Source organism: Triplophysa rosa, linkage group LG25 (genome assembly GCF_024868665.1).
Source record: "Triplophysa rosa linkage group LG25, Trosa_1v2, whole genome shotgun sequence".
Classification (NCBI taxonomy): Eukaryota; Metazoa; Chordata; class Actinopteri; order Cypriniformes; family Nemacheilidae; genus Triplophysa; species Triplophysa rosa.
The window spans coordinates 18,057,582-18,083,329 of NC_079914.1; the positions used below are offsets into that span (position 1 = coordinate 18,057,582).

At 29.2% G+C, this 25,748-nt stretch overlaps 4 protein-coding genes and 1 non-coding gene across 5 annotated transcripts; all 5 read left to right on the forward strand.

Annotated features, from left to right (window-relative positions):
- Positions 1-5,851: 5,851 nt before the first annotated feature.
- LOC130548574 (ATP-dependent zinc metalloprotease FtsH-like) lies at positions 5,852-7,270 on the forward strand. The gene has a single exon (XM_057325411.1). The coding sequence runs from the start codon at positions 5,852-5,854 to the stop codon at positions 7,268-7,270; it is 1,419 nt and encodes a 472-aa protein (XP_057181394.1).
- A 1,879-nt stretch (positions 7,271-9,149) lies between these two features.
- On the forward strand, positions 9,150-9,830 carry LOC130548575 (adenylosuccinate synthetase-like). Its single transcript, XM_057325412.1, has one exon. The coding sequence runs from the start codon at positions 9,150-9,152 to the stop codon at positions 9,828-9,830; it is 681 nt and encodes a 226-aa protein (XP_057181395.1).
- Positions 9,831-12,655: 2,825 nt separating this feature from the next.
- On the forward strand, positions 12,656-14,290 carry LOC130548576 (ATP synthase subunit alpha-like). The gene is made up of 2 exons (XM_057325414.1): positions 12,656-14,102; positions 14,280-14,290. Exons 1-2 carry the CDS (start codon positions 12,656-12,658, stop codon positions 14,288-14,290), a joined length of 1,458 nt encoding a protein of 485 aa, XP_057181397.1.
- A 789-nt stretch (positions 14,291-15,079) lies between these two features.
- On the forward strand, positions 15,080-16,486 carry LOC130548577 (ATP synthase subunit beta, mitochondrial-like). The gene has a single exon (XM_057325415.1). It carries the CDS (start codon positions 15,080-15,082, stop codon positions 16,484-16,486), a length of 1,407 nt encoding a protein of 468 aa, XP_057181398.1.
- A 7,874-nt stretch (positions 16,487-24,360) lies between these two features.
- trnar-ccu (transfer RNA arginine (anticodon CCU)) lies at positions 24,361-24,433 on the forward strand. Its single transcript has one exon. It is a non-coding gene; the product is annotated as a tRNA-Arg (tRNA).
- The last annotated feature ends 1,315 nt before the right edge of the window (positions 24,434-25,748 follow it).

The window sequence follows — 25,748 nt, forward strand, 5'->3', positions numbered from 1 at the left end:
TGTCTTTTAGCTCTATCTGCTTGTCTATTTTGACTAATAATTCTTCTCTGCTTTTTTTGTTTGTATCTCTTGATTGCTCTATATCTTTTGATGAACTTGATATTAGAGCTGTAGCTATCCTGTCTTGTAATTCAATAAAATGATTGAGAATATTTCCAATAGCAAATGCTTTGGGTGCTTCTAATATTGGTTTGTGATCAGATAAATCTACTTCATCTATATGATCTTCATATTTAATTATTGGTTCAGTATGTTGTCTTTTTTCTTCTTCACTATTGCCTTGTACTGATAGCTCAGCAATTTTACTACTATCTTGTGTTGTTATACTTATATTTGGAAATTCATTGTTCATTGTTTTGTTCACTTGTTTTTAGTTTATTAATTTGTGATTTAATTACTTCTTTAATTTTTGTATCCTTTTCACTGACTAAACTGAGAGCAATATTTAATGCCTTTATGGCAATATCAAAGTTTTTGCTTTTTATGCAGCATTGAGAACACCAAATATAAAGAGTGATATTCTTGGGATTGTTGGTTATTGCCATAAGGTAGCTGTTGATTGCATTTTCATAATCTTTGCTTGCCATTTGACAGCCCGCCATAGCTTGCCAATATTTGCTCTTATTGTGATTAATCATGCAAAGTAACTGGAATATTTTTGTTGCATCATCATACTTTTTTTGCAGATATAAGTTGTACCCCATGCTATAGAGTGAATCTATCTCTGCTTCAGGTATTTGAGATACATTTTGTAATGTCATATTAAGATTTTCTATATTGATTTTGTCGTCTGTTTCTTTCATTACTTTTTTCCTTTTTCACTTAAATATTTTCTTAGATTGTGAATTTTGTTTTCATACTTCTTGTTTTTGTTTGGGTAAATTTCAATTAGAGCTTCAGCATCATCTAAACATAATGAAGCTTCCTCTTCTCTGTTGGTTTTTATATAGCACTCAGATGATTGTATTGAACTATCTGCATCTTCTGGATTAACTACTCTGGCTATGGCATAGGATTTTATTGCATCATCATATTTGCTCAGCATTTTTTTGCATGCAGCTAGACCCATCCAATATTTATGGTTGTAGTTGTCTATATTGCAGAGAACACTAAATACTTTCTCGGCTTTTTCAAATTGTGATTTCTGATATATCCCATATCCTACAGCATAAATACTCTCTAACTCTTCCTCTTTTATTCCAGATAAAGACTTCAATGAAAAATTATTTATAATAACCTCTTCAAGAATTTTTTCTAGTTTTTTATTTTCTTCCTTTATCATTTTTTTCCTATATAAATATAAAGTTTTAGTTTTTGAAACTATTGATTATTGCTAAATTGGCCTTTATGAATCTGCTAATTATCGCATTGCTATATTCTATTGTTTGGTTATTATCAGTTATAAATTTTCTTAAATATGTCATGTTCATATTTATTTGTGCATTTTGATCATCTATCCATCCTCTTATAGAAAGGATCATTTGATCATACTTTTCTTGAGGTATTTTCTTGTTATAACTGGTAAATATTTTTTCACCTAAATTTTCTTTTATCCAATTAAGTATTGTTGTGTCAGGTGTTACTTTTTCATCATGTTTTTCAGGTCTATCCGCTCTTGCCTTTGATAAAATATTAACCTCTGTTGATGATATTTTGTTTTGTGTATTATTTATATCCTTCATTGTCTCATTGATAATATCTTCAACACTTTGGGTTAATTTTTGCGCATTGTTTACTATTGATAGTATTATCTGCTCTGGTGATAGGTCATATGCTATGTCCAGAAGATATATATCACGATTATAATTGGCGGCTACTCCAGATTTGATTGGTTCTTTGCTTTTTGATACAAATTCATTAGATAATCTGTTAATATCAGCAATTTGTCTCTTGATTTCTTCACTGTTTTTTTTTGAATCTTCATCTGTTGAAAACTTTGATAAATTATGTATTATTTGTGTAAATTGCGGTATTTCTTTGTTTGATTTAAATGTAAAATTCTCCATTTTTGAGCCTTTTATTGGTAATTTAATTTATCTGATATTATTTATGGTTACATTGTTCATCTTTAAAGATATGCTAATAATGTTGGCTGCAAATTCATGCAACTCCATAGCTTTTTCATGAGCAAATTTTATCTCTATATATCTTTTCTTTATCTGTTGAATTAGATTAGCTATTTTTTCTTTGCTCTTGTCAAAATTGATTTTCTTATCTTTATCTCCAGATTTTATCTTTGCTATTTCTTCACTTATTGAATTTAAGTCATTTTTGTTTTGGTTTTTGATGCTCTCTAGGATTTTTTTGGCATTTATTATTTGATAATTTGCAAAAGCAAAAAGAAAATTGAAGTCACTATCTTTAAATGATAATTCATTTATGATGTTTCCTTTATTCGCAAGTGTACTGGCAGCAAAGCTTAGACCTTGTTGATATTCACTTTTTTTAATACTTTCTTCATTATTAGAGATATTTTCAGTTAAAAGCTTGACTGCATCACTTAGCTCTTGATTGCTATTAGAATTTATTATTTTATTTTCAATTTGTTTTAAATTAAGAAGAGATCCTATAATGCTATCACTGTTCTTGGAAAGATTATTGCTATTATTAATAAATTTTAGAATTAATCCTTTTAATCCTTCACTTGCTTCCTCATCATTTTTATATTTTTCAACTTCTTCATTTAGATAGGTCTGAATTTTCCTGAATTCATCAGAATTTTGTGTATTACTTATCTGTAATCCAGTATATCCATTGCTCATAATAAAACTTGTCCTAATAAAATTGATGTCAAAGTCTTCTTCTAACAGACAAACTTAAGGGCATTACTTCAACAAAATACTAAAATTGACATATAATTGACCCTCATTTTGATGGGATTTTATGAAAAAATTATTAAAATTTGGATATTTATCCTACTTTTGCAAGTACTAATTTACATTAATAGTTATTAAAAATATGATTTTCTGAAAATAATTTTCCTATTTATACAGGAATCATATGCTTGCTCTTTTTAGCTGATGCTTTTTTTGTCTCCAAATTTACCCCATCTTTAAGATAAATGTTTTCTTTTGTTTTCTTGATTGAATTCTTTATTTGTCTTCTTTCAGCTAACTCTATGGCTTTATTTATTTCAATTAGCTTGTTCTTTTGATTATTGTTTAGGCTCATTTCTGCCTTTTTTAGGTTTTTTTCATTGAAACCTAATTTTTCTAGGACATCTATTTGCATCTTGATTATTTGCATTAATTTGTCCATTTCCTCTATTGTTTTCTGAAAACTATTGGGAATATTATTAGTATTTTCTTTCTTCATTTAGTATAAATAAATATATAGTTAATAAAATTAATATTATTATTATAAATTATAAAGCTTTTATTAATAAATCTATAATTAATGTTTTGTTGATTTTTGAGGGTATAAAAATGAAAAAGTTATTTGCTGCAGCTTTTGCTAGTTTGACATTGACAGTAAGTGCAAATTCAGGTTGGGATTGGAGTTATTTTTTTGGTACTGGCAACAGCTTAAAAAGCATGTGTAGTGAAAAAGTTAATATAGTTGGAGTCTTAGATTTGTCTCCTAAAATTGGTGATGCTGATACAGATGATGTGCTTAAAAAGGCAAGAGATATTGTTTATAAAATGTTTATGAATTCAGGAAAGATTTATCCAACTAAAGATAGTAATTTAAGTTCATCAGATAGAATAAGAAAAGATATAGAAGATACACAAAAAAGAATTAGAGATGATATAGAAAATACACAAAAAAGAATTAGAGATGGGATTAATAGTTCATTTGATTTTAATAGAGAAAAGAAAACAGTTTGCAAAACAAAGGTAATTGCAGTTATTACAACTGTTGAAGTTCCTGTATATGAAGATAATAATAACTAACTCTGATATAAGTTCAATATTTTCTTTGAATTTTAAAAGAAATATTTTATTTGTTAAATATAATTTGGGTATTTGATGGCAGGTCACTCTAAATTTAAAAATATTATGCATAGAAAAAATGCTCAAGATAAAAAGAGATCAAAAGTGTTTGCTCAGCATGTTAGAAGAATTTCTATTGCAGCAAGAGAAAATAGCGATATTGAAACAAATATTAAATTGAAAAATGCAATCTTGATGGCAAAAACTGATAATGTTCCTAGGGATAATATTGATAGAGCAATTAAGAAAAGTGATGATGTTGATGGATTAGAAGAAATTATATATGAAGGTTATGGTCCTTGTAATCTTGCAGTTATTGTTGAAACACTGACTAATAATAGAAATAGAACAGCAAAAGAGCTGCGAGTCTTGTTTAGTAGAAATGGTGGTAATTTATGCAATCCTGGAGCTATATCATATATGTTTGATAGGTGTGGTTTTCTTAAATACTCTAAAGATATTTGTGATTTTGATACATTTCTAGATTTTTGTCTGGAGTGTGACATTAAAGATTGTGTTAATGGTGATGATGGCTATGAAGTTTTCACAGAAGTTTCAGATTTTGGTAATGTTCAAAAATTGTTAGGAACAAAATTTCAAGGATTATTAGAAGCTTGTCTCATTTGGATTCCAAATGTTAAATTGGAAAAATATGAAGATAACTTAGAAGTAATTAATGATTTCTTAGATATTTTGGATGATCATGATGATGTTCAAAAAGTGTTTTTTAATTTATGATTTATTAGTTAAATAATTTTGGTTTTATTAATGATTTTATTCTTGTTTTTTTTGTTCCTCTCCTCATATGCTTTTGGTATTGATGAAAGTGACTATGATAAGTACATAAATAATATAGTTAATTCACTAGATTCTGATTCTCAAGAAGTTAATAACAGCATTGTTGTTGAAAAGTTCAGTAAAAAATGTGCAAATTCTGTGAAATGTAAAAAATTATCTTATCTTAAGAAGCAGAAAAAAATTAAAAAAGTTAATCTTGGTAAAAATTCTTTATCTGCAAATGATATATCTGCAGTTTTATCTAGAATCTACTCTAATTATGAATCTGATAAAGATGGTGAAAAATTAATTAAAATGTTATTGATTGTTAGTAAAAATATTGGCAATAAAAATCTTCAGATTCAGAGAAAAATCTATACTATGGCAGTATTGCTGATGAACTCTAAAAATTATGAACTGTCTTTTAAAGTATTTAAAATAGCATATCATAAGTATAAAGATGATAATAATGGTTATTATTTTTTATTGGGATTGATTAAATCTAAAAAAGCTTTGTTAAATAATTATGATTTTAATAACTATATTTGTGAGTTTTTTATTAATGAATCAAATGTTAGCATTGATAGTTTAGTTAAATTTAATCATGACTATAGTAAAACAATTAATAACTGTAGTAGATTTTGATTTCCAAATGTTTGTACTCTATTTTGTTTTTTAGAATATAGGAATTTTTAGATATGAATGATAAAAATCAATTTATGAGAATGGCATCTATAATAGCTGTAATAGTGTTATTTTTATTGGCCTTTTCAAGTATTTTTGATGATAGCAATAGGTATAGTGAAATTTCATATTCTTCATTTTTGGATAATATTTCTAGTGATATGGTATCATCCGCAGAACTGTCTTCTAGTGAAAATAAAGTAGTTTGGAAAGATAAATCTGGTAATAAATTTGTTACCCTTTTGCCATTAAATAGTCCGGATTTTATTTCTAGTTTGCACGAAAAAAATATTGCAATAAATGTTGCTAGCAAAGATTCAAGTATCTTTTTGACATTTTTGATTTCTTCTGCTTCTTTTCTGATTAATATTGTGTTCTTGTTGTTTATTTTAAGATTGTTTATGAACTATACTGGAGGCTCTGGTGGTCTTATGGGTATAAAAGGATCTGCTGCTAAGATGTTTGAAAAATCAGAAAGTAAAATTACTTTTAAAGATGTTACAGGAATTGATGAATGCTTAGAAGAATTACAAGAAATTGTTGATTTCCTTAAAGACCCTGAAAAATTTTCTAAAATTGGAGGTAAAGTTCCTAAAGGTTGTATTTTGATTGGACCTCCAGGAACAGGTAAAACCTTACTGAGTAAGGCAATGGCTGGTGAAGCAGGAGTGCCATTTTTTATTACATCTGGATCTAGTTTTGTTGAAATGTTTGTGGGATTGGGCGCTAGTAGAATTAGAAGTTTGTTTGAAGAAGCTAAAAAAGCTGCTCCATGTATTATATTTATTGATGAAATTGATGCTATTGGTAAGAGTAGGGGTGGTAATGGATTTGGTGGTGGTAATGATGAACGTGAACAAACATTAAATCAATTACTTGTTGAAATGGATGGTTTTAGTAGTGATAAAGGTATTATAGTTGTTGCAGCAACTAATAGGCATGAAATTTTGGATAAAGCATTGTTACGTCCTGGAAGATTTGATAGGCAGATTTATGTACCTATTCCTGATTTTAATGGTAGGAAGGCTATATTGCAAAATCACTTACAAAATATAAAATACTCTTCTGATGTTGATGTAGAAAGAATTGCTAGAGGTACCCCTGGTTTTACAGGAGCTGATTTGGCTAATTTGGTTAATGAATCAGCATTGTTAGCTGCTAAAAATAATCAGAAATTGGTTACTATGGAAGATTTTGAAAAGTCTAAAGATAAATTGTTTTTAGGTAAAGAAAGAAAATCATTGGCAATGACTACTGAAGAGAAAAAAACTATTGCTTATCATGAAGGTGGTCATGCATTGGTTTCTTTATTTGTAAAAGGAGCTGATCCTGTTCATAAGGTGACTATTATTCCTCGTGGAAGAGCTTTGGGATTGGTGTTGAATCTTCCTGAAAAAGATAATGTTTTAATGAGCATTACTCAGTTAAAAGCAAAATTGGCAATAGCAATGGGTGGAAGAGTAGCTGAAGAATTAGTTTTTGGTGTTGATAATATTACTAGTGGTGCATCTAGTGATATTGTTTCTGCTACAAATATTGCTCGCAAAATGGTTACAGAATGGGGTATGTCAAAGAAAATTGGTGAGATTAACTATTCAGATGATGATAGCATGGGATTTAGAGTTACTTCTAAACCTAATGATATTGCAAATCTTATTGAAGAAGAAGTTAAAAATCTTATCGTTTTGGCTCGTGATGAAGCCATAAAAATTCTTACAAAGCATAGAAATAAATTAGATTTGATTGCAGATACCTTGTTAGAGTTAGAGACTATTACAGGTGAGCATTTAAATCAGATTTTGGAAGATGGAAAGATTAAGAAAAAGAAAAAAATGAAAGTTGTTTCAAAAGAGGTAGATGCATTGCCAATTAGTTAAAAATTTTCTTAGCATGCTTGATATTTTATATATCCTCGGTTGATAATAAACTAGGAGATATTATTTATGCTTAGACAATCTTTATTATTAAAAACAGTGTTGGCTGTTATTTTAGGCATGGCTTTGGGCAAGGTAATACATTTTATTCCTTACAGTGAAATTGTTATTAGGGTTTTGAATATTTTAAACTCTATCTTTATAGACTATTTGGTGTTTTTAGTTCCATTGATGGTTATTGCTTTAATTACTTCTGGAATTTTAGAATTGGGTGAAGATGCTACCTATCTTATATTTAATATAGTTTTTTTGTCAGTATTTTGTATGCTTCTGGGTTGTATATTATCCTATATTTTTGCTTTAGTATTTATACCTTTCATAGCAATAAATAGCTTATCAGAATTTAATCTTGTTACTGATTATGGTATTACTGAACATTATTTAGAACCTTTAATGAGTATTACCTCAGCATTGGTGTTAGCTTTTTCTCTTGGTTTGGCAGGTAGAGGTAGGATTGCTTTTAGAAATTTTATTAATGACCTAAAGGAAATAGTTCTTTTTATTTTGAATAGATTTATTGTGCCAATTATACCTTTTTATGTTGGTTTTTCATTCTTTAAAATGACACATAATAATTTGTTTTCTGATAATTTGAGTTATTTTTTGTTTTTGTCTTTGTTTACACTAATAATTCATTGGGCTTTGATATTAATATTTTATACAATTGCTGGTATTTATACTAAATCATATCCAATAAAAATGATATTTAATATGCTTCCATCTTATATTACAGGTATAGGTACAATGTCATCAGCAGTTACAATTCCTGTAACTCTTTCTTGCTCAGAAAAAAATGATGTTAAACAAGAAGTTAATGACTTTGTTATTCCAATATGTGCAACAATAAACTTATCAGGTACTGCAGTAAGTCAGATATTTTGTTCCTTGTCTATTTATTATGTTTTTCATAATGGTGTATTTCCTGATTTTTACACTGTTGTTATACTGATATTTAATATAATTATTTTATTGATAGCTGCTCCTGGTGTTCCTGGTGGTGCAGTAGTTGCAACAATGCCTGTTATTCAGCCTATTTTGGGCTTGTCAGGTTTAGAGGTTAGTATTCTTTATGCAATTGGTATAGCTAATGATACTTTTGCTACAGGTGCTAATGTTATAAATGATGGTGCAGTAGCAAAAATTATTAATCATAAATTTAATAAAAAATAAATTAGAATTTGGAGATAAAATGTCCGGAGTTGTAGTAGTAGGATCTCAATGGGGTGATGAGGGAAAAGGAAAGGTAGTAGATTGGCTTTCAGAAAGAGCTGATGTTGTAGTGCGTTTTCAAGGTGGCCACAATGCTGGACATACTTTGGTTGTTGATAATGTAACATATAAATTGGCACTTCTTCCTTCTGGTGTAGTTAGAGGAAAATTATCTCTTATTGGTAGTGGTGTTGTTGTTGATCCTTGGGCATTAAAGCAAGAAATTGATAGAGTTGCTGGTCAAGGTTTGGATGTTAATCCAAATAATTTGAAAATTGCTGATAATGCTTCTTTGATTTTGCCATTACATGGCAGTTTGGACTCTGTAAGGGAAGATTTTGCTAATAACTCTCTTGGAAAATCTAAAGTGATTGGTACAACTAGGAGAGGTATTGGTCCTGCATATGAAGATACAGTTGGACGTCGAGCATTGAGGGTTGCAGATATTTTTAATAAAGAAGAAGCAAAAGATAAAATAAAAAATATTGTTGCATATCATAATCTGATTAGGGCAGGAATGAATGCTGATCTAGTTAATGAAAAAGAAATATATGAACAAGTATTTGATATTGCTGAATTTTTGAGACCATATTCATGTGTTATGTGGAAAAAAATGGCAGAAATTAGGAAAAGTAATTGTCATGTTTTATTTGAAGGTGCTCAGGGTATTATGCTTGATTTGAACCATGGTACATATCCTTATGTTACTTCATCAAATACAGTAACTGGTTCTGTGTTAAATGGCTCAGGTGTAAGTTATAAGATGATAGATTTTGTTTTGGGTATTACAAAAGCATATTCTACAAGAGTTGGTTCTGGTCCTTTTCCTACTGAATTTTTAAATGATGAACAAGATTTACAAGTTCATATTGGGGGAAAAGGTAAAGAAGTAGGAACAAATACAGGACGTTTACGTCGTTGCGGTTGGTTTGATGCAGTGGCTGTTAAACAAGCTGTTAATGTTGCAGGAATTGATGGAATTGCTCTTACTAAATTGGATATTTTAGATGAATTAGATGAAATTAAGATTTGTATTGGTTATGAGCTAGATAATCAAATTATTGATTATTTGCCATCATCTTCAGTTGATCAGTTTAGAGTAAAACCAATATATGAGACTATAAAAGGTTGGAAAAGTAATACACAGTCTATGAAGTCTTGGATTGATATCCCTTTGCAAGCTAATAAATATGTTAGAAGAATTGAAGAACTTATTGGAGTCCCTGTGACTTTATTGTCAACAAGTCCAAAAAGAGAAGATACAATTTGTGTTCATGATCCATTTTTGATTTAATTTAAGAAAAATTTGCTGAAATAGAAAATGAAAATAGTTTTTATGGGTACTTCTGATTTTGCTGTTCACTCTCTCTATGAGTTAGTTAATTGTGCTAATTATGAAGTTTTGGCTGTATATACTCAGTGTCCTAAGCAATCTGGTAGAGGTATGCATTTGCAATTGTCTCCTGTTCAAAAATTTGCAGAAAATAATAATATCCCTGTTTTTTCTCCATTAGATATGAGAGATGTTGATTTGCATAGTCAGTTGAAAAGTTTTACTCCAGATTTTTTGGTAGTGGTAGCTTATGGTAAAATTTTGCCAAAAGAAATATTATCTATTCCAAGGTTTGGTGTGATTAATGTTCATGGGTCAATTTTGCCAGCATGGAGAGGTGCAGCTCCAGTTGAAAGATCTATTATTGCAGGAGATTTTAATAATATAGGGGTTACTACTATGTTGTTAGATGAAGGCATGGATACAGGAGATATATTGCTTAGTCAAAAAGTGGATCTTGATATGTCATTCTCCTTGTTAGAGTTTAAGGAATTGCTAGCTAAAATAGGCTCAAAACTTCTTATAGAAACTTTGGATAATTTTCAAAATATTAAACAATATAAACAGGATAATTCTTTCGCAACTATTGCTAATAAAATTAGTAGTCAGGAATATTTATTGGATTGGAATAAAAATGCTGATGTCTTGAAAAGACAAATTTATGCATTTAATCCAAAATGTTTTTTTAATCATAATGGAATTGCAATTAAGGTGTTGAAATCACTGGATCTTGTTAGAGAAATTGGGGATTTTGGCCCCGGTTCAGTGGTTTCCTTAAATCCTCTTCTTGTAAAATGTGGTAATGGTTTATTGGAGTTGATTGAATTGCAGAAACTAGGAAAGAAATCTGTGTCTGTAAAAGATTTTCTTAATGGCTATAATTTAAAAATTGGTGATGTTTTAGTTTAGCTATGGTGGAAATGAATTATGTCTCCATCTTGGACTTGATAATTTTTGCCTTCAAATCTTACTAAACCTTTTTCTTTTGCACCTGATGTTCCATTGTTTTCAATGTAATGATTGTAACTAATGGTTTCTCCTCTGATGAATTTTTTCTCAAAATCTGAATGAATTACACCCGCTGCCTCTGGAGCTAAAGTTGATAATTTTATTGTCCATGCTCGTGTTTCTGTTTCCCCAGATGTAAAATATGTTATTAGTCCAAGCATTTCATACATCTTCTTTGTTATTCTGCTTAATCCACTGTTGGTTAAATTAATTGAATCTAAAAATATTGCCTTATCCTCAGTGTTCGTCATTTTTGCAATTTCATACTCAATAGTTGCACTGATGATTTCTGTAGGTGAGAATTGTCCAGTTATTAATTTGCTGATTTCATTTCCATTTGCTGCATTGTTTTCCTCGACATTGCATACATATAAAACAGGTTTTTGTGAAAGTAAATTGACTTGAGGAATATATTCTGAAGGTTTGCTTCCAGCATTGATTTCCTTTATGGCTTTCTCCATAAAAGGTATCCTCTTGTCTTGAGGTGTTTTCTTTTTGAGATTTGCTAATGACTTTTCTAGCATTTGTAGATCAGCTAATAATAACTCTGTCTCAATAATTTCCTTGTCCCTAATTGGATCTACAGATTCATGTACATGTTGGATATTCTCGTCTTTGAAACATCTTAAAACATGAACTATGGCATCAACTTCTCTGATATGTGATAGAAATTGATTCCCCATTCCTTCACCTTTAGATGCTCCTTTAACAAGTCCTGCAATGTCAACAAAAGTTAATGTGGCAGGAATCATTTTTCTTGATTTGTTAATCTCCACTAGCTTTTGTAGTCTTTCATCCTCAACAGGAACAATTCCAACATTTGGATCTATTGTACAAAATGGATAATTGGCCATTTCAGCTTGCATTACTCCTACAAGGGCATTAAATAGCGTTGATTTTCCAACATTTGGTAATCCTACAATTCCACATTTTAAAGACATAATTTTAATCCAAAATAACTATTATAATCCTAATTAGGTTAGATTTTTTTATTTTTTGAAGCAATATAAATTTGTTTTTTTCTGAAATGTTTTTTCATTTGTTGCTATTTTGTGATTAATTTTTATCTTCTATTTTGGTAAAATTTTTTGGTTTTTTGTTATTAAAATTATTTATTTGTGATTTTGGTTTTTTATTGGTTTTTTTAATTATATTACTAATTGGTAATTTTTATTATATAATCATAGTGTTTTATTTTTAGAGTTTCATAATGAGTAATTCAGTTTTACCTTTTAGATATTCTTCAGTGTTGGCTGATATTGTTCTTACAAATAAACTAGAACTAGATCTCTATCTGAGTTCATTTGATTTTTTGCTAGGTATTGATAAGGTAGCAAATTTCTTTTTTAGTCCATTTATCTCAAAAGAGAAAAAAATCGATTTGGTTAATCAAATCTCATCATTGATTGCAGATAAATATGAAAAAGATTCCACTAAAAAAGGAAAAAATGTTTTTGTTAGATTTATTAGTGAATTGTTATCTTATAGAAGAATAGAACTTTTTTCAGAGATTTTTTCAGGTTATAGAAAACAAATATCAAATATGAAAAATGAAATGAATTGTAATGCAATTTTTGCAACTGAAATTCAGGAAGATCTTGTTGAGAAATTAAAAATAATGTTGTCTAAGTTTTTTGATCATGATATTAATGTCAATTTGAGTGTTGATATTAGCTTGATTGCTGGAATGAAACTTTGGATAGGAAACTATTTAATTGATGCATCTCTTGAATCAAGGTTAGATAAATTAGAAAAAAATTTACTAGAGGAATTAAAGTATGAAAATTGATCCATCAGAAATAGTATCAATAATAAAAGATAAAATACTTAATTTTGATGATAAAATAGATTTTTTGGAGACAGGTAAAATACTGTCTGTTGGTGATGGTATCGCTAGAGTTTATGGTCTTGATAATGTTCAGGTAGGAGAATTGGTTGAATTTTCTAATGGAACTAAAGGTATAGCAATGAACCTTGAAGTTAATAATGTTGGAGTTATTATCTTAGGAAAAGATGATGACCTTAGAGAAGGTGATGTAGTAAAAAGAACTAATGATATTTTTAAGGTTCCGGTTGGAAAAGGCCTGGTTGGTAGAGTTGTGGATGCCTTGGGTAATCCTTTAGATGATAAGGGTCCAATTAACACTGTAGAATTTAGGCATGCTGAAGTTAGCGCTCCTGGGATTATTGAAAGAAAATCTGTATGTTTTCCATTGGAAACAGGTATTAAAATTATTGATTCTATGATTCCAATAGGAAGAGGACAAAGAGAATTGATTATTGGTGATCGTCAAACTGGTAAAACTAGTATTGCAATTGATACAATTTTAAATCAGGCAAAAATTAATGAAACACTCCCAGAAAAAAATCAGCTATATTGTTTCTATGTTGCAATTGGTCAAAAACAATCTAATATAGCAAATATTGTTGACTTGTTGAATCATCATGGTGCTTTGAAGTATACAACAATTGTCTTAGAAGGCGCATCAAGCCCTGCTTCTCTGCAGTTTATGGCTCCATATTCTGGTTGTACTATGGCTGAGTACTTCCGTGATAATATGATGAATGCCTTAATTGTATATGATGATTTGTCTAAGCATGCAGTAGCATATCGTCAAATTTCACTTTTATTGCATAGACCCCCCGGTAGAGAAGCATATCCAGGAGATGTTTTCTATCTACATAGTAGGTTGTTAGAACGTGCTGCAAATTTGTCTGAGAAAAGTGGTGGTGGATCATTGACAGCTTTGCCAATTGTTGAAACTCAGGAAGGTGATATTTCCTCTTATATTCCAACTAATGTTATTTCTATTACTGATGGTCAGATTTTTCTCGAAGGAGAATTGTTTAGGAATGGAAATAAGCCAGCAATTAATATTGGCTTGTCTGTTAGTCGAGTTGGTTCAGCAGCACAAAAGAAAGCAATTAAAAAAGTTTCTCGGGAATTAAAATTGATGCTTTCCCAATATAGAGACTTGGAAAGTTTTTCTCAGCTTGGTTCTGATTTGGATAATGCAACTAGATCTATTTTGGATTATGGTAAAAAGGTTATGATACTTCTAAATCAAGAAAAAAATTCCCCGGTTCCAATTGAAGAACAATGCATCTTGTTTTTCCTGATTAGTAGAAAGCAGATTGAAGATATTTCTAATGAGGTTTTGCTCGATTTTGTTGGTGAAGTGATTAAAAAATCTGGAGATATTTGTAAAGATATTCGTAGTTCAGGTGATTTTTCTAGAGATGAAGATTTATTAGAAATTATTAAAAATGTAAAATCTTCTTTCCTAAATAAAACTGATGAATCTCAAAATAATAGTTTTGTTAAAGATAAGCTAGTTTAGGTTAGTAGTGGTAAATTTATATTCTATTAAATCTCAGATTAAAAGTGTGTCATCTGTTCAGAAAATAACTAAGGCTATGAGAGTTATTTCTTCAGTGAAATTTGGCTCTTATCAAAATAAAGCAAATAGTTTTTTAAATTATTTTCAAGAATTAAGTAAATTAATGGGATTATCTAAATGGCATTGGTATAATGAGCAGTATAGTGAGTTTGATTGGTTGTTTAACTTAAAGCATCAAGGTAATATTTCTCCATCTTCAGTTCTTATGTATGATAAACCTTTGATAATTGTTTTGTTTTCTGATATGGGTTTGTGTGGAGATATAAATAGTAATTTGTCTGTTTTTGCTAAGAAATTTATAACACCAAACTCTAAAGTTGTTGTGGTTGGTAAAAAAGGAATTGATAGAATAAAGGGTAATTTGTTTTTGTCCTATGAGACTTTGCAAAGTCAAATTAAGGGCTTGATTTCTGGTTGTGACTCATGTTTTGTGATTTTTAATGATTTTGTTTCAATGTTAAATCATGTCCCTTCTTGTGATTGTGTCTTTCCATTTTTGGGTGATACTATAAGTCATGTTGAAGGTAAAGATTTTTCAATTTTTGATATAAGCTATGATAATTTTACACAACAAACTTTTGATCTTTACTTGTCTGCTAAGATTAAAAATCTAATCTATAGACAAAGTATGTCTGAATATTCTACAAGAATAATTAGTATGAATAATGCAAATGATAATGCAAATAAACTTATTGGTAATTTGAAATTATCATATAATCGTAGAAGACAGGCTAAAATTACACAGGAAATTATTGAGATAGTTTCTGGAATGGAAATAATGGAAAATATTTAGGTTTTTATATGTTGCATAATGAAGGAAAAATAATACAAATAATTGGTTCTGTGATTGATGTTCATTTTGAGTCAAATTTGCCAACAATTTTTGACGCTTTGGAATTAGAACTGGATGGTAAAAAAATTGTTTTAGAAGTTATGCAATTGCTCGGTAATAATACAGTTCAAGCTATTGCTATGAATCCAACTGAAGGTATGTATAGAGGTCAAACTGTTATAAATACAGGTAAACCAATATCTGTTCCTGTTGGTAAAGCAACATTGGGTCGTATTATGAATGTTATTGGTGAAGAAATGGATGGTAGAGGGAAAATTTCCTCTCAGATTACAAGACCAATTCATAGATCTGCACCTAAGTTTGCTAGTCAATCTACAAATACAGAAATACTAAAGACAGGAATTAAGGTTATTGATTTGTTGGCACCATATTCTAAGGGCGGTAAGATTGGTTTGTTTGGTGGAGCTGGTGTAGGTAAAACTGTTTTAATTATGGAATTAATTAATAACATAGCTAAATCCTATGGTGGTTATTCCGTATTTACTGGAGTTGGTGAACGTAGTAGAGAAGGAAATGATCTCTATCATGAAATGATACAATCTAAAGTTATTGATCTTGAAGGAGATTCCTCAAAAGTTTCTTTGGTATATGGTCAAATGAATGAATCCCCCGGTGCAAGATTGAGAGTAGCTTTGTCTGGTTTGGTTCAGGCTGAATATTTTCGTGATGAAGAAAAACAAGATGTTTTACTGTTTGTTGATAATATTTTTAGATTTACTCAGGCTGGATCTGAAGTATCAGCTTTGCTGGGTAGGATTCCATCAGCTGTTGGTTATCAATCAACTTTGGCAACAGATATGGGTGCATTGCAAGAAAGAATTACCTCTACTAAAGATGGCTCAATTACATCTGTACAAGCAGTTTACGTTCCTGCGGATGATTTGACAGATCCAGCTACAGCTACATTGTTTACTCATTTGGATGCTACAACAGTTTTGTCACGTCAAATTGCAGAAATGGGTATCTATCCAGCAGTTGATCCATTAGACTCTACATCTAGGATTTTGGATCCTTCAATAGTTGGTGAAAGGCATGTTAGGGTTGCTAATGAAGTAAAAAGAATTTTGCAAAAATATAAATCTTTGCAAGATGTAATTGCTATTTTGGGAGTTGAAGAACTGTCAATAGATGATAAAATTGCAGTTACTCGTGCTAGAAGAGTACAGAAATTTTTATCTCAACCATTTTTTGTTGCAGAAGTATTTACAGGTATTCCTGGTGAATTGGTTGATCTGGATCAAACTGTTTCTGATTTTGAAGAAATTTTGCAAGGTAAGCATGATAATGTTCCAGAAGCAGCATTCTTTACAACATCAACAATTGAAAATGTTTTGAAAAAAGCAAAATTAATGTAATTTGAGTTTTGGTCATGAAAGTATCAATTATATCTGATTTAAATACTAAAAATTATAGTAATGTTTATAGTGTTCAGATTTTAACATCTAATGGTTGGATAAATATTTTGCCAGGTCATATTGATTTGGTTACAGATTACTTAGGTAATGTGATTAGAATTGATGGTATGAATGTTGAGTTAGACTCAAGCTCGGGTCTTGTTAGAGTATCAAAGGATAATATTTTGATATTTATTAATTAAAAATTAACTATTTATACACCATAAATACTATTTATTGATATGGAAAATTTATTAATTTTTTGTTTTTAAATGATAAATATATCTGATGTTATAAATTCTAAAGATAGCTCATTTCAGGGTGATAAATTGTCATCAGCCTCTGGAAGTTTTAATGGTCAAAAAGTTATCTTCCAAGCTAAAGAAGTTTCAATTTTAGAAAAAATTCAAGATGCTGCTGAAGAAGTGACCTTCTTTAACAGAAAAGGTGAAGATGAGAAATTAAAGAAAGCTAAAGAAGAATCTGATAGATCTAGCATCATTAAAAATAAGCAGCATGTTCAGCAACTAAAAGACTTCTTAGATTCTCAAAATAGCGATTTATCACTTGATCTTCTACAAGAAGCTAAGATTCAGATCTTGGTTAGAGGTAACTCTTCCTCAATGAACTTGGCAAATATTTTAAATAAATTCTTCCCAGATATTTCACATCAATTCCTGGCCTTGATATATCTGGAACATTCCTTGGATAGTAATGATCAGCTGAAAAAGATGATCAAAAAAATGCGTAAAGAACTAGAAGAAGAAAGCGGTCCTGAAATTTACGCCGGTCTGAATATTACTAAAGAAGGTTTAAAATTTGTCAGAGGTGATAAATCTAAAATGCCTCAGGTTAGGAAATTTTATCGTCAAAATATTTTGGGTTATCAAAACCTGGCAGATGTTTATAGAAATATGATTAATGAATATGGATCTGGTAGGTTTTTTGATAGTTTAGATTTTCTGTTATGTGCATTGGGTGCTGACTTGAATTCCTCTAAATCATCTCTGAGTGATATACAGTTGAAACCAATTATAGATGATATTGTTCAACTTCAGCAGTTGAAAACTATTAATGAATATTCCGCAGAAACAATTAGTTTTTTGAAGAAATTTTATAAATTAAGAGAAGGCGCTAATAGCATTAGTATATTGGATTTTATCTTGCCTGTGATAGCTGATGATTATATTTCAATTGATGGTTTGGAAGAATTTTGTTCATCTCTGGGAATTGATGATGAAATTGAGGCAAAAATTGCTTGTTCAAATTGTTTGAATAAATCAATTAATAATGTTCCTGAAAAGGTTTTTAGAGATAATTACTCAAAAGAAAATATTTTGTCAACAATACATAATTATAGTATTGTTTTATATGAAGAAGAGGTTTCATAAGTGAATTCTTCCAGAAATCATACTCATGTTTTGGAGAGATTTGCCCTTGCCTTGGGTTTGAATATTAGAGATATGGATCTAGATTGTAAGTCATGGGAAGTTGTAATTAATAATGAATATTCAATTGTTTTTGAATTTAATGATGATTTTATTTTTTATATTTTATCAATTCAAGTTGAACCTATTTTGCTGACTGAAAAAATTATGAAAATATCAAGTCTTGTTAATTCTGGTGATTTAGAATTAAGCAATAAATTTGAAAGAGTTTGTAAGCTTGGAGAATTAAATATTATTTTGGTTTTGAAAGATGAAATTGATAATTTGTCTAGTAGGCATATAGGCGATACCCTAAGCTCATTGGGTAATTTATTTTATCAGGTAAGAGAAATTTAATTTGTAGGTAATAATGAAAGAAATTGTTAATAAAGGAATTTTGCTAGGTTTTAATGGTAATAAAACAAAAAATAATGTTCCTCTAGATAAAGAATTGAAACCCTCTCAGGAATTTAGTCTTAGGTTGAGTGATAATTTGTGTGTCTCTACAACTTGCTCAGTTACTGTTATAGAAAAGATTTTTAAACCATATGTTATGTCAAAAATTTTGGATAGTTTTTTATGTCCTAAAGTTTTTATATTTAAGGTTGATCCTGAATGGTATAACAGAAGCTTGTTGTCATTGTCTGAAAAAACCTCAAAAACCTCTTTAAAAGAATTGTTTGATCTTAAAAAGCTCTTATCAGAAGAACGTTCCTTGCACGAGATGATTAGATTTAAAAGGTTTTCATCATCTTTTTGTTAATTAATTTTTAATAAAAAATTATTATAAATTATTAATTTAATTCAATTGTATTAATTTTTAAATATGTTTAGTTCTGAAGAAGAAGATTTTTTACTTATTTTGGGTTTTACCTTTTTGCAAAATAGAATATTAGGTAAAGCTAATATTATTTTTAATTCCTTGAGATTATTAAATCCAAATAATGTCGCTGTTATTAAATGTTTGCTACATTTGTCAATTTTGGAAAATAAGAATGATCAAGCAAACTTATATTTACAATTTTTGAGAGAAAAAGATTTAAGCAATAGAGATAAAAAATGGCTTATATATATCCAGGTAATTTTAAAAAATAAGAGTTTAAAGCAGGTATAAATGAAAGATAGGTTACAAAGATTTCTTGTTTTGTGTAGCAGTAGAAATGATATTTTGCTATCAGCTTTTTTGGTATCAATTATATTTATGATAGTTTTGCCTTTGCCAACTGTTTTGGTTGATAGCTTAATTGCTTTGAATTTGTCAATTACCGCTATTATTCTGATGGTAGCAATTTATCTCACTACTCCATTGCACTTTTCAACATTTCCATCTGTTCTTTTGATTACAACTCTGTTTAGGTTGGCATTGTCAATTACAACTACTCGTTTGATCCTTCTGGATGGTAATGCAGGTCAAATTGTTTATACATTTGGAAACTTTGTGGTTAGTGGAAATTTGATAGTTGGAGCTGTAATATTTTTGATTATTACAATTATGCAATTTATTGTGATTACTAAAGGCTCTGAACGAGTCGCAGAAGTTTCAGCAAGATTTTCCTTGGATGCTATGCCAGGTAAACAAATGAGTATCGATGGAGATTTGCGAGCTGGCGTTATAGATATGAATGAGGCAAAACAAAGACGTAGGATTGTTGAAAAAGAAAGTCAACTTTATGGAGCAATGGATGGAGCAATGAAGTTTGTTAAAGGAGACTCTATTGCTGGTTTGATTATTATTATTGTAAATATTGTTGGTGGTATTAGAATAGGTGTGTTTGACCGTGGTATGAATGTTGCTGATGCTGCAAGTATCTATGTTATTTTGACAATTGGTGATGGCTTGATCCAACAAATTCCATCACTGTTTATCTCTATTACCTCAGGTATTATCGTTACTAGAGTTTCAAATGATAATGACCAAAATTTGGGTGATGAGATTTTTTCTCAGATTACATCAAAGTCACAAGTATTGATTATTGCAGGTGTGATCTGTTTGATTTTTTCTCTTGTTCCTGGAATGCCATTTTGGATATTCCTGTTGTTCGCTGTAGCTTTGATTTCTTCAGGTTATTTTAAAGATAAAATTATTAAGAAAAAACCTACTTCAATTAAAGGTATATCTTCTGAAAATGTGGAAAAAGGTCATAAATCTTTATCTGGAAATGAAGATGGTAACGGGTTTTCTATTACAACACCTTTGATGGTTGAAGTGTCTCCAAAAATTAAACATTTGATTAATGCTGATACAATGCATGAAGAATTAATTTTGCTACGTAATGCCCTCTATCATGATTTGGGCGTTCCATTTCCAGGTATTCATCTCAGCTTTAATGATTCGTGTGATGAGAATAAATATATAATCTATATGCAAGAGGTTCCTATTGCTACTGGTGTTATTAATCCTGGTCATTTATTTGTCATGGAAAAACCAGAAAATTTGGAAGTTTTTAATGTTGATTCAGAAACTGGAGATAACTTTTTGCCTAAATTGGATACAGTTTGGGTAGATGAAAATTATAAAGAAGTTTTGGATTATACCCAGATTAGCTATATGGATTTTTCTAAAATGATTTCCTATCATATTTCTTTCGTCCTGAGAAGATACGCTGATGAATTTATTGGTATCCAAGAAGTTCGTAGCTTTATTGATAATATTGAAAATGTCGCTCCAGAAATTGCTAAAGAAATTCAGAGAGCTCTGCCAATTCATAAATTGACAGAAATTATAAAAAGATTGGTTTCTGAAGGAATATCTATAAGAAATTTGAAATTTATTTTTTCAGTTTTGATAGATTGGTCCTATAGAGAAAAAGATGTTGTCTTGCTTGCAGAACACGTTAGAAGCTCTCTTAAAAGACAAATTAGTTATAAATATTCAGGAGCAAATAATATTCTTCCAGTATATATCTTGGATTCTGAAGTAGAAGATGTAATACGTAATTCAATTAGACATACCGCTACTGGAAGTTATTTGGCATTGGATCTAGCAATATCACAATCGATTTTTGAAAGTTTAAGAAAAAATATATCTTCTTCTGCTAATCAATTAAATAATTTGGTTTTATTATCATCTGTTGATGTCAGAAGGTATGTAAGAAAGATGATTGAAAATGATTTTTATGATTTGGCTGTTATTTCATATCAAGAATTAACTCAGGAGATTGCTGTCCAACCATTGGGTAGAATTACAATGAAATCTTAAAAATCAAGTGCAGGATTTGGGGTTGAAATGACAAAGAAAAAAGATTTTATAATTTTGAGAGTATACTCAGGTATTCATAAAGATATTGAAGTGGTAATTGATGATAATAAATCATACTTGATAGGCTCAAGTGTTGAAGATGATATTATTTTTTATGATGATAAAATTTCTAAAAATCATACAAAAATAACTGTTAGAAATAAAAAATTATTTATTTTGCCATTGAATGGTAAAGTTAGGGTTGGTTCTAGTAATATTTTTAATGAAGAATTCATTGATTTTCATACACCAGTTATTTTAGATGATATTGTTATCTCCTTTAGATTGTTTGAACATAAACCTTCTGTTTTAGATGTTGATGATATTTTGACTAAATCAAGAAGTATTAATAATGCTAGCAAACACCATAAAAATGACAATGATAAAAATAAAACTGTTAAGAAAATAAATATTATTCATGGATTCTTGTATAATTTGAAGAAAAGATGTAGTCAGATTTGGGGATTTTTTGTTGATAAATGTAAAAAAACTTGCTCTTACATTTTTGCTAAATTGGGTTCTTTGGCAAGATTTTTATTGTTTTTAGTTTTATTAATTATTTTATTTATATTGCTTACTATATTTAGTAATTTTAGAAGTAATAATAAAATTGAAGATATTGGCTTAAATAATAGAGAATTGGTTATAAAAAATATTGAAAATAAATTTCCAGAAGTGAAAATTTTTAAAGATAAATCTGGAAAAGATGTTGTTAATGGCTATGTTGAAAATAAAAGTCAGAAAAAAGACTTGAATGAACTTGTTAAAGATAAAGGTTTTCATACAGTAAAAGTTGCTGTTGCTAAAGATATGGTTTCTATGGCTAATGATGCTGTTACAAATGCTGGTCATGAAAATATTGATGTTTCTTATGATAAAAATGGTAGCGTTGCTGTTATTGGATTAGTTAAAAATGAAAATCAAAGAAAAAATATTGAAGGACTGATTTTGTCTGATGTATCTAATGTTAAAAATGTTAAAAATTCCTTGATCCCTATAAAGGATGTTGGAAAAGAGATTGCTAGTATTAGTATAGCAAAAAACCCTTATGTTAAGTTAAAATCAGGAAGAAAATTATATCCTGGATCAGAAATTAGACCAGGAATTATTATAGATAAAATTCAATGCAAAAGCATTATTTTTATTTATAAAGGTGAAAAATTTACATACAATTTTGTTTCTGGAAAAGTAGTATTGAACAATAAAAAAGAATTTTTTTAAATTCTGATTTGTTTTTTGTTTGAAATTATAGATATAGTATATAAAAACTTCTTAATTGGTGCTTGTATATGTTGATTGTTTCTGAAAATAAAATTAGGTTGGATCTATTTTTGTTAAATAATTCAGAATTGTCATCTAGATCTTTGATTCAGAAATTAATTAAATCTGGTAATGTTAAAATAGATCATAAAATGGTTACAAAACCAAGCTGTATGTTATCAATTGGTCAAATTGTGGATTTTTCCATTCCTGAATCAGATCCTGTTGATTATTTGGCATCAGAAGATATCCCTCTGGATTTTGTTTATGAAGATGATGATATTGTAGTAATTAATAAAAATAGAAATATGCTAGTACATCCTGGTTGCGGTAATTATCAGGGTACCTTGATTAATGGTTTAATCTATCATTATGGAGATCAAATTACTAGTGTTGGTGGTAAAGACCGTCCTGGTATTGTTCATCGTTTGGATAAAGATACATCTGGTTTGTTGGTAGTGGCTAAAAATGATTTCTCCTTTCAACACTTAGTTAAACAGTTTTCTAATAGAACAATTAGTAGAAAATATGTTGCTTTGGTTTGGGGAAAAACCCCTCCAGAAGGTAGGTGGGAAAGAAATATAGCTAGGTCAAAATCTGATTATAAAAAAATGACTACTACATACAGAGGCGGTAAATACGCATTAACAGAATTTAATACAATAAAAAATTTTGGAAATTTAATAAGTTTGATATCATGTAAGTTGTATACTGGTAGGACACATCAAATTCGTGTGCATGCTAACCATTATGGTTTTCCAATAGTTGGTGATCCAATTTACTGTAAGTCTAATCAAAAATTATGTCAAAAAATGCCTGATAACTTGAGAGAATTATTGAAACAAATTGATTTTCAGTGTCTGCATGCTAAAAAATTAAAATTTGTTCATCCAAAAACTAATCAGTTAATTGTTTTTTCTGTTGATATTCCATCTGATATTAATTTGATAGTTGAATGCTTAAATAATTCATCTTTATAGAGATATTTTTCTATGATATAATTGCTTTGTAGAGTGTAAAAAGTTATGCAAAAAATAAATAATAATATTAATTTATATGAATATTTGAATAAAGTAAGAAACATAAAAATGCTTTCTGCTCAAGAAGAGTCTTTCCTTGTAGATAGATGGATTAATTATAGCAATTATGATTCTGCCCATAAATTGGTGCTTTCACATTTGAAATTGGTCTATAAAATATGCATGAATTATATGAATTATGGAATTCCTGTGAATGAACTTTTGTCTGAAGGTTCCTTGGGATTGATGCATGCAGTTAAAAAGTTTGATCCAAATAAAGGTGCTCGTCTCTCAACATATGCAACATTGTGGATTAAAGCTGCAATTCAAGAATATATTTTAAGATCATGGTCTTTAGTTAAAATTGGTAATAGCGCTGTTCAAAGAAAATTGTTTTTTAATTTACGTCGTTTGAAAGCTGAACTTGGTATTGCTAATAATTCTTGCTTATCAATAAAACAGGCAGATTTTCTCTCTGAAAAACTTGGAGTTAATTCTAAAGATATTCTTCAGATGGAAAAAAGATTAATGTTGTCAGATCAGTCATTAAATGTTCCTGTATCAAAAGATAATGAAAATGATAGACTAAGCCTTATTAGCAATAATTTTTCTTTGGAAGATGCTTTGCTTAATGAAAATGAACTTGATTATAGGAAAAAAATTTTCCTAAAAATAATGAATGAATTAGAACCAAGAGAAAGAGAAATTTTTGTTTCTAGAAAAGTGTCTGATCCTGCAATTACATTAAATGATCTTTCTAAAAAATATAATATTAGTAGAGAGAGAGTTCGTCAGATTGAAATTCAGGTGTTCAATAAAATTTATAATAAGATAAAAGAATTTTATTCTAATGATGCTTGTTTAATGCTAGAATAGTTGTTTGTATAGTATATTCCCATAGCTCAGATGGATAGAGTGGTAGCCTCCTAAGCTACAGACATAGGTTCGAATCCTATTGGGAATACCAAAGGGTTTTGAGTGTTGGAAAAGAAAAATATTAGTTTATTTTTGGCAGATTGCTTTAAGATGTATTTGGATGATCAAAAAAGATTGGATTTGCCAGTTGTTGATCTTTATGAAAAGGCAGTTAAAATTTTGGATAAGAGTATAATTTTGTCAGTAATGGAAGTGTGTAATTGGTCTAAATCTGATGCAGTGATAATGTTGGGTATAAGTAGAAATACCTTATTGAAAAAGATGAAAGAACTTAACCTAAATAAAAAAGGAAATGATTAGTAGTGGATATTGTTGTTTGTGGTGCTGGTAGGTTTGGTTTGCTGATATCTCTGGGTTTGTTGGAGACAGGAGAACATAATATTACAGTAATTGAAAAAGATAATTATTTGGTGAATAAATATAATGAAATATATGATCTTAGATGCATTGAAGGATCTGCATCTAATTATCAGGTTTTAGAGAAATCAAATTTAGATATAGCAGAAGCAATTATATGCTTGATGTCTGAAAATGAAACAAATATTTTAGCATGTCAAATGGCACATTCTCTTTTTTCTGTACCTAAGAAAATTGTTAGATTGGATAGTGATTTTTATCAAACATGTCATTCTTTTATCCATAATCAGAAAACTTTTGCAATTGATTCAATTTTTATTCCAGAAAAAATACTTGTCCAATCAATTAGTAATAGTATTTTTTTGAATGGTGCTGAAGAAGCATTTGAGGTTTCTAAAGGTAGTTGTAGTTTGATTAAAATAAAAGTTGCAAAAAATGCACCTATAAATAACATCTCTATTGATAGAATTGGTAAGGTTTTTTCTGAAGTTGATTTTAGAGTTGTTCTTATCAAAAGAGGAAATAATTATGGTGATGAACTGGTAATTACTAGCAGCAATGATAATACTATAGAGTCTGGTGATTTTGTTTATATCTTGGTTCATAATAATCAAGTTGATGAGGTAATGAAACTTTTTGGTCATTCAAAAACACAAACTTCAAAAATTGTGATTGCTAGTAGTAGTAAAATTGGAGTTCTGTTGGCTGATAAATTGTTGTCAACAAATCCAAATTACGATTTGACATTTATTGCTAATTCAAAAAGTGACGCAATAGAATTTAATAATTACTCCCAATATTTAAATATTGTTCTGGGAGATTTTAATCATTCTGCAGTTTTGGAAGCTGCAAATGTTGATCAAGCTGATTTGTTTTTGGGATTGTCTGATAATCATAATAGTAATATTGTTTCTTCATTATCTGCAAAAGTGATAGGTTGTAATAGAGCTTTTTCCTTGTCTGAAGATTTATTTTACTCATATGTT

What these genes read in the sequence shown, in the direction of transcription:
- LOC130548574 (XM_057325411.1), top strand. Translation starts at nt 5,852, where the DNA reads ATGTTTGAAAAATCAGAAAGTAAAATTACTTTTAAAGATGTTACAGGA.
- LOC130548575 (XM_057325412.1), top strand. Translation starts at nt 9,150, where the DNA reads ATGGCAGAAATTAGGAAAAGTAATTGTCATGTTTTATTTGAAGGTGCT.
- LOC130548576 (XM_057325414.1), top strand. Translation starts at nt 12,656, where the DNA reads ATGAAAATTGATCCATCAGAAATAGTATCAATAATAAAAGATAAAATA.
- LOC130548577 (XM_057325415.1), top strand. Translation starts at nt 15,080, where the DNA reads ATGTTGCATAATGAAGGAAAAATAATACAAATAATTGGTTCTGTGATT.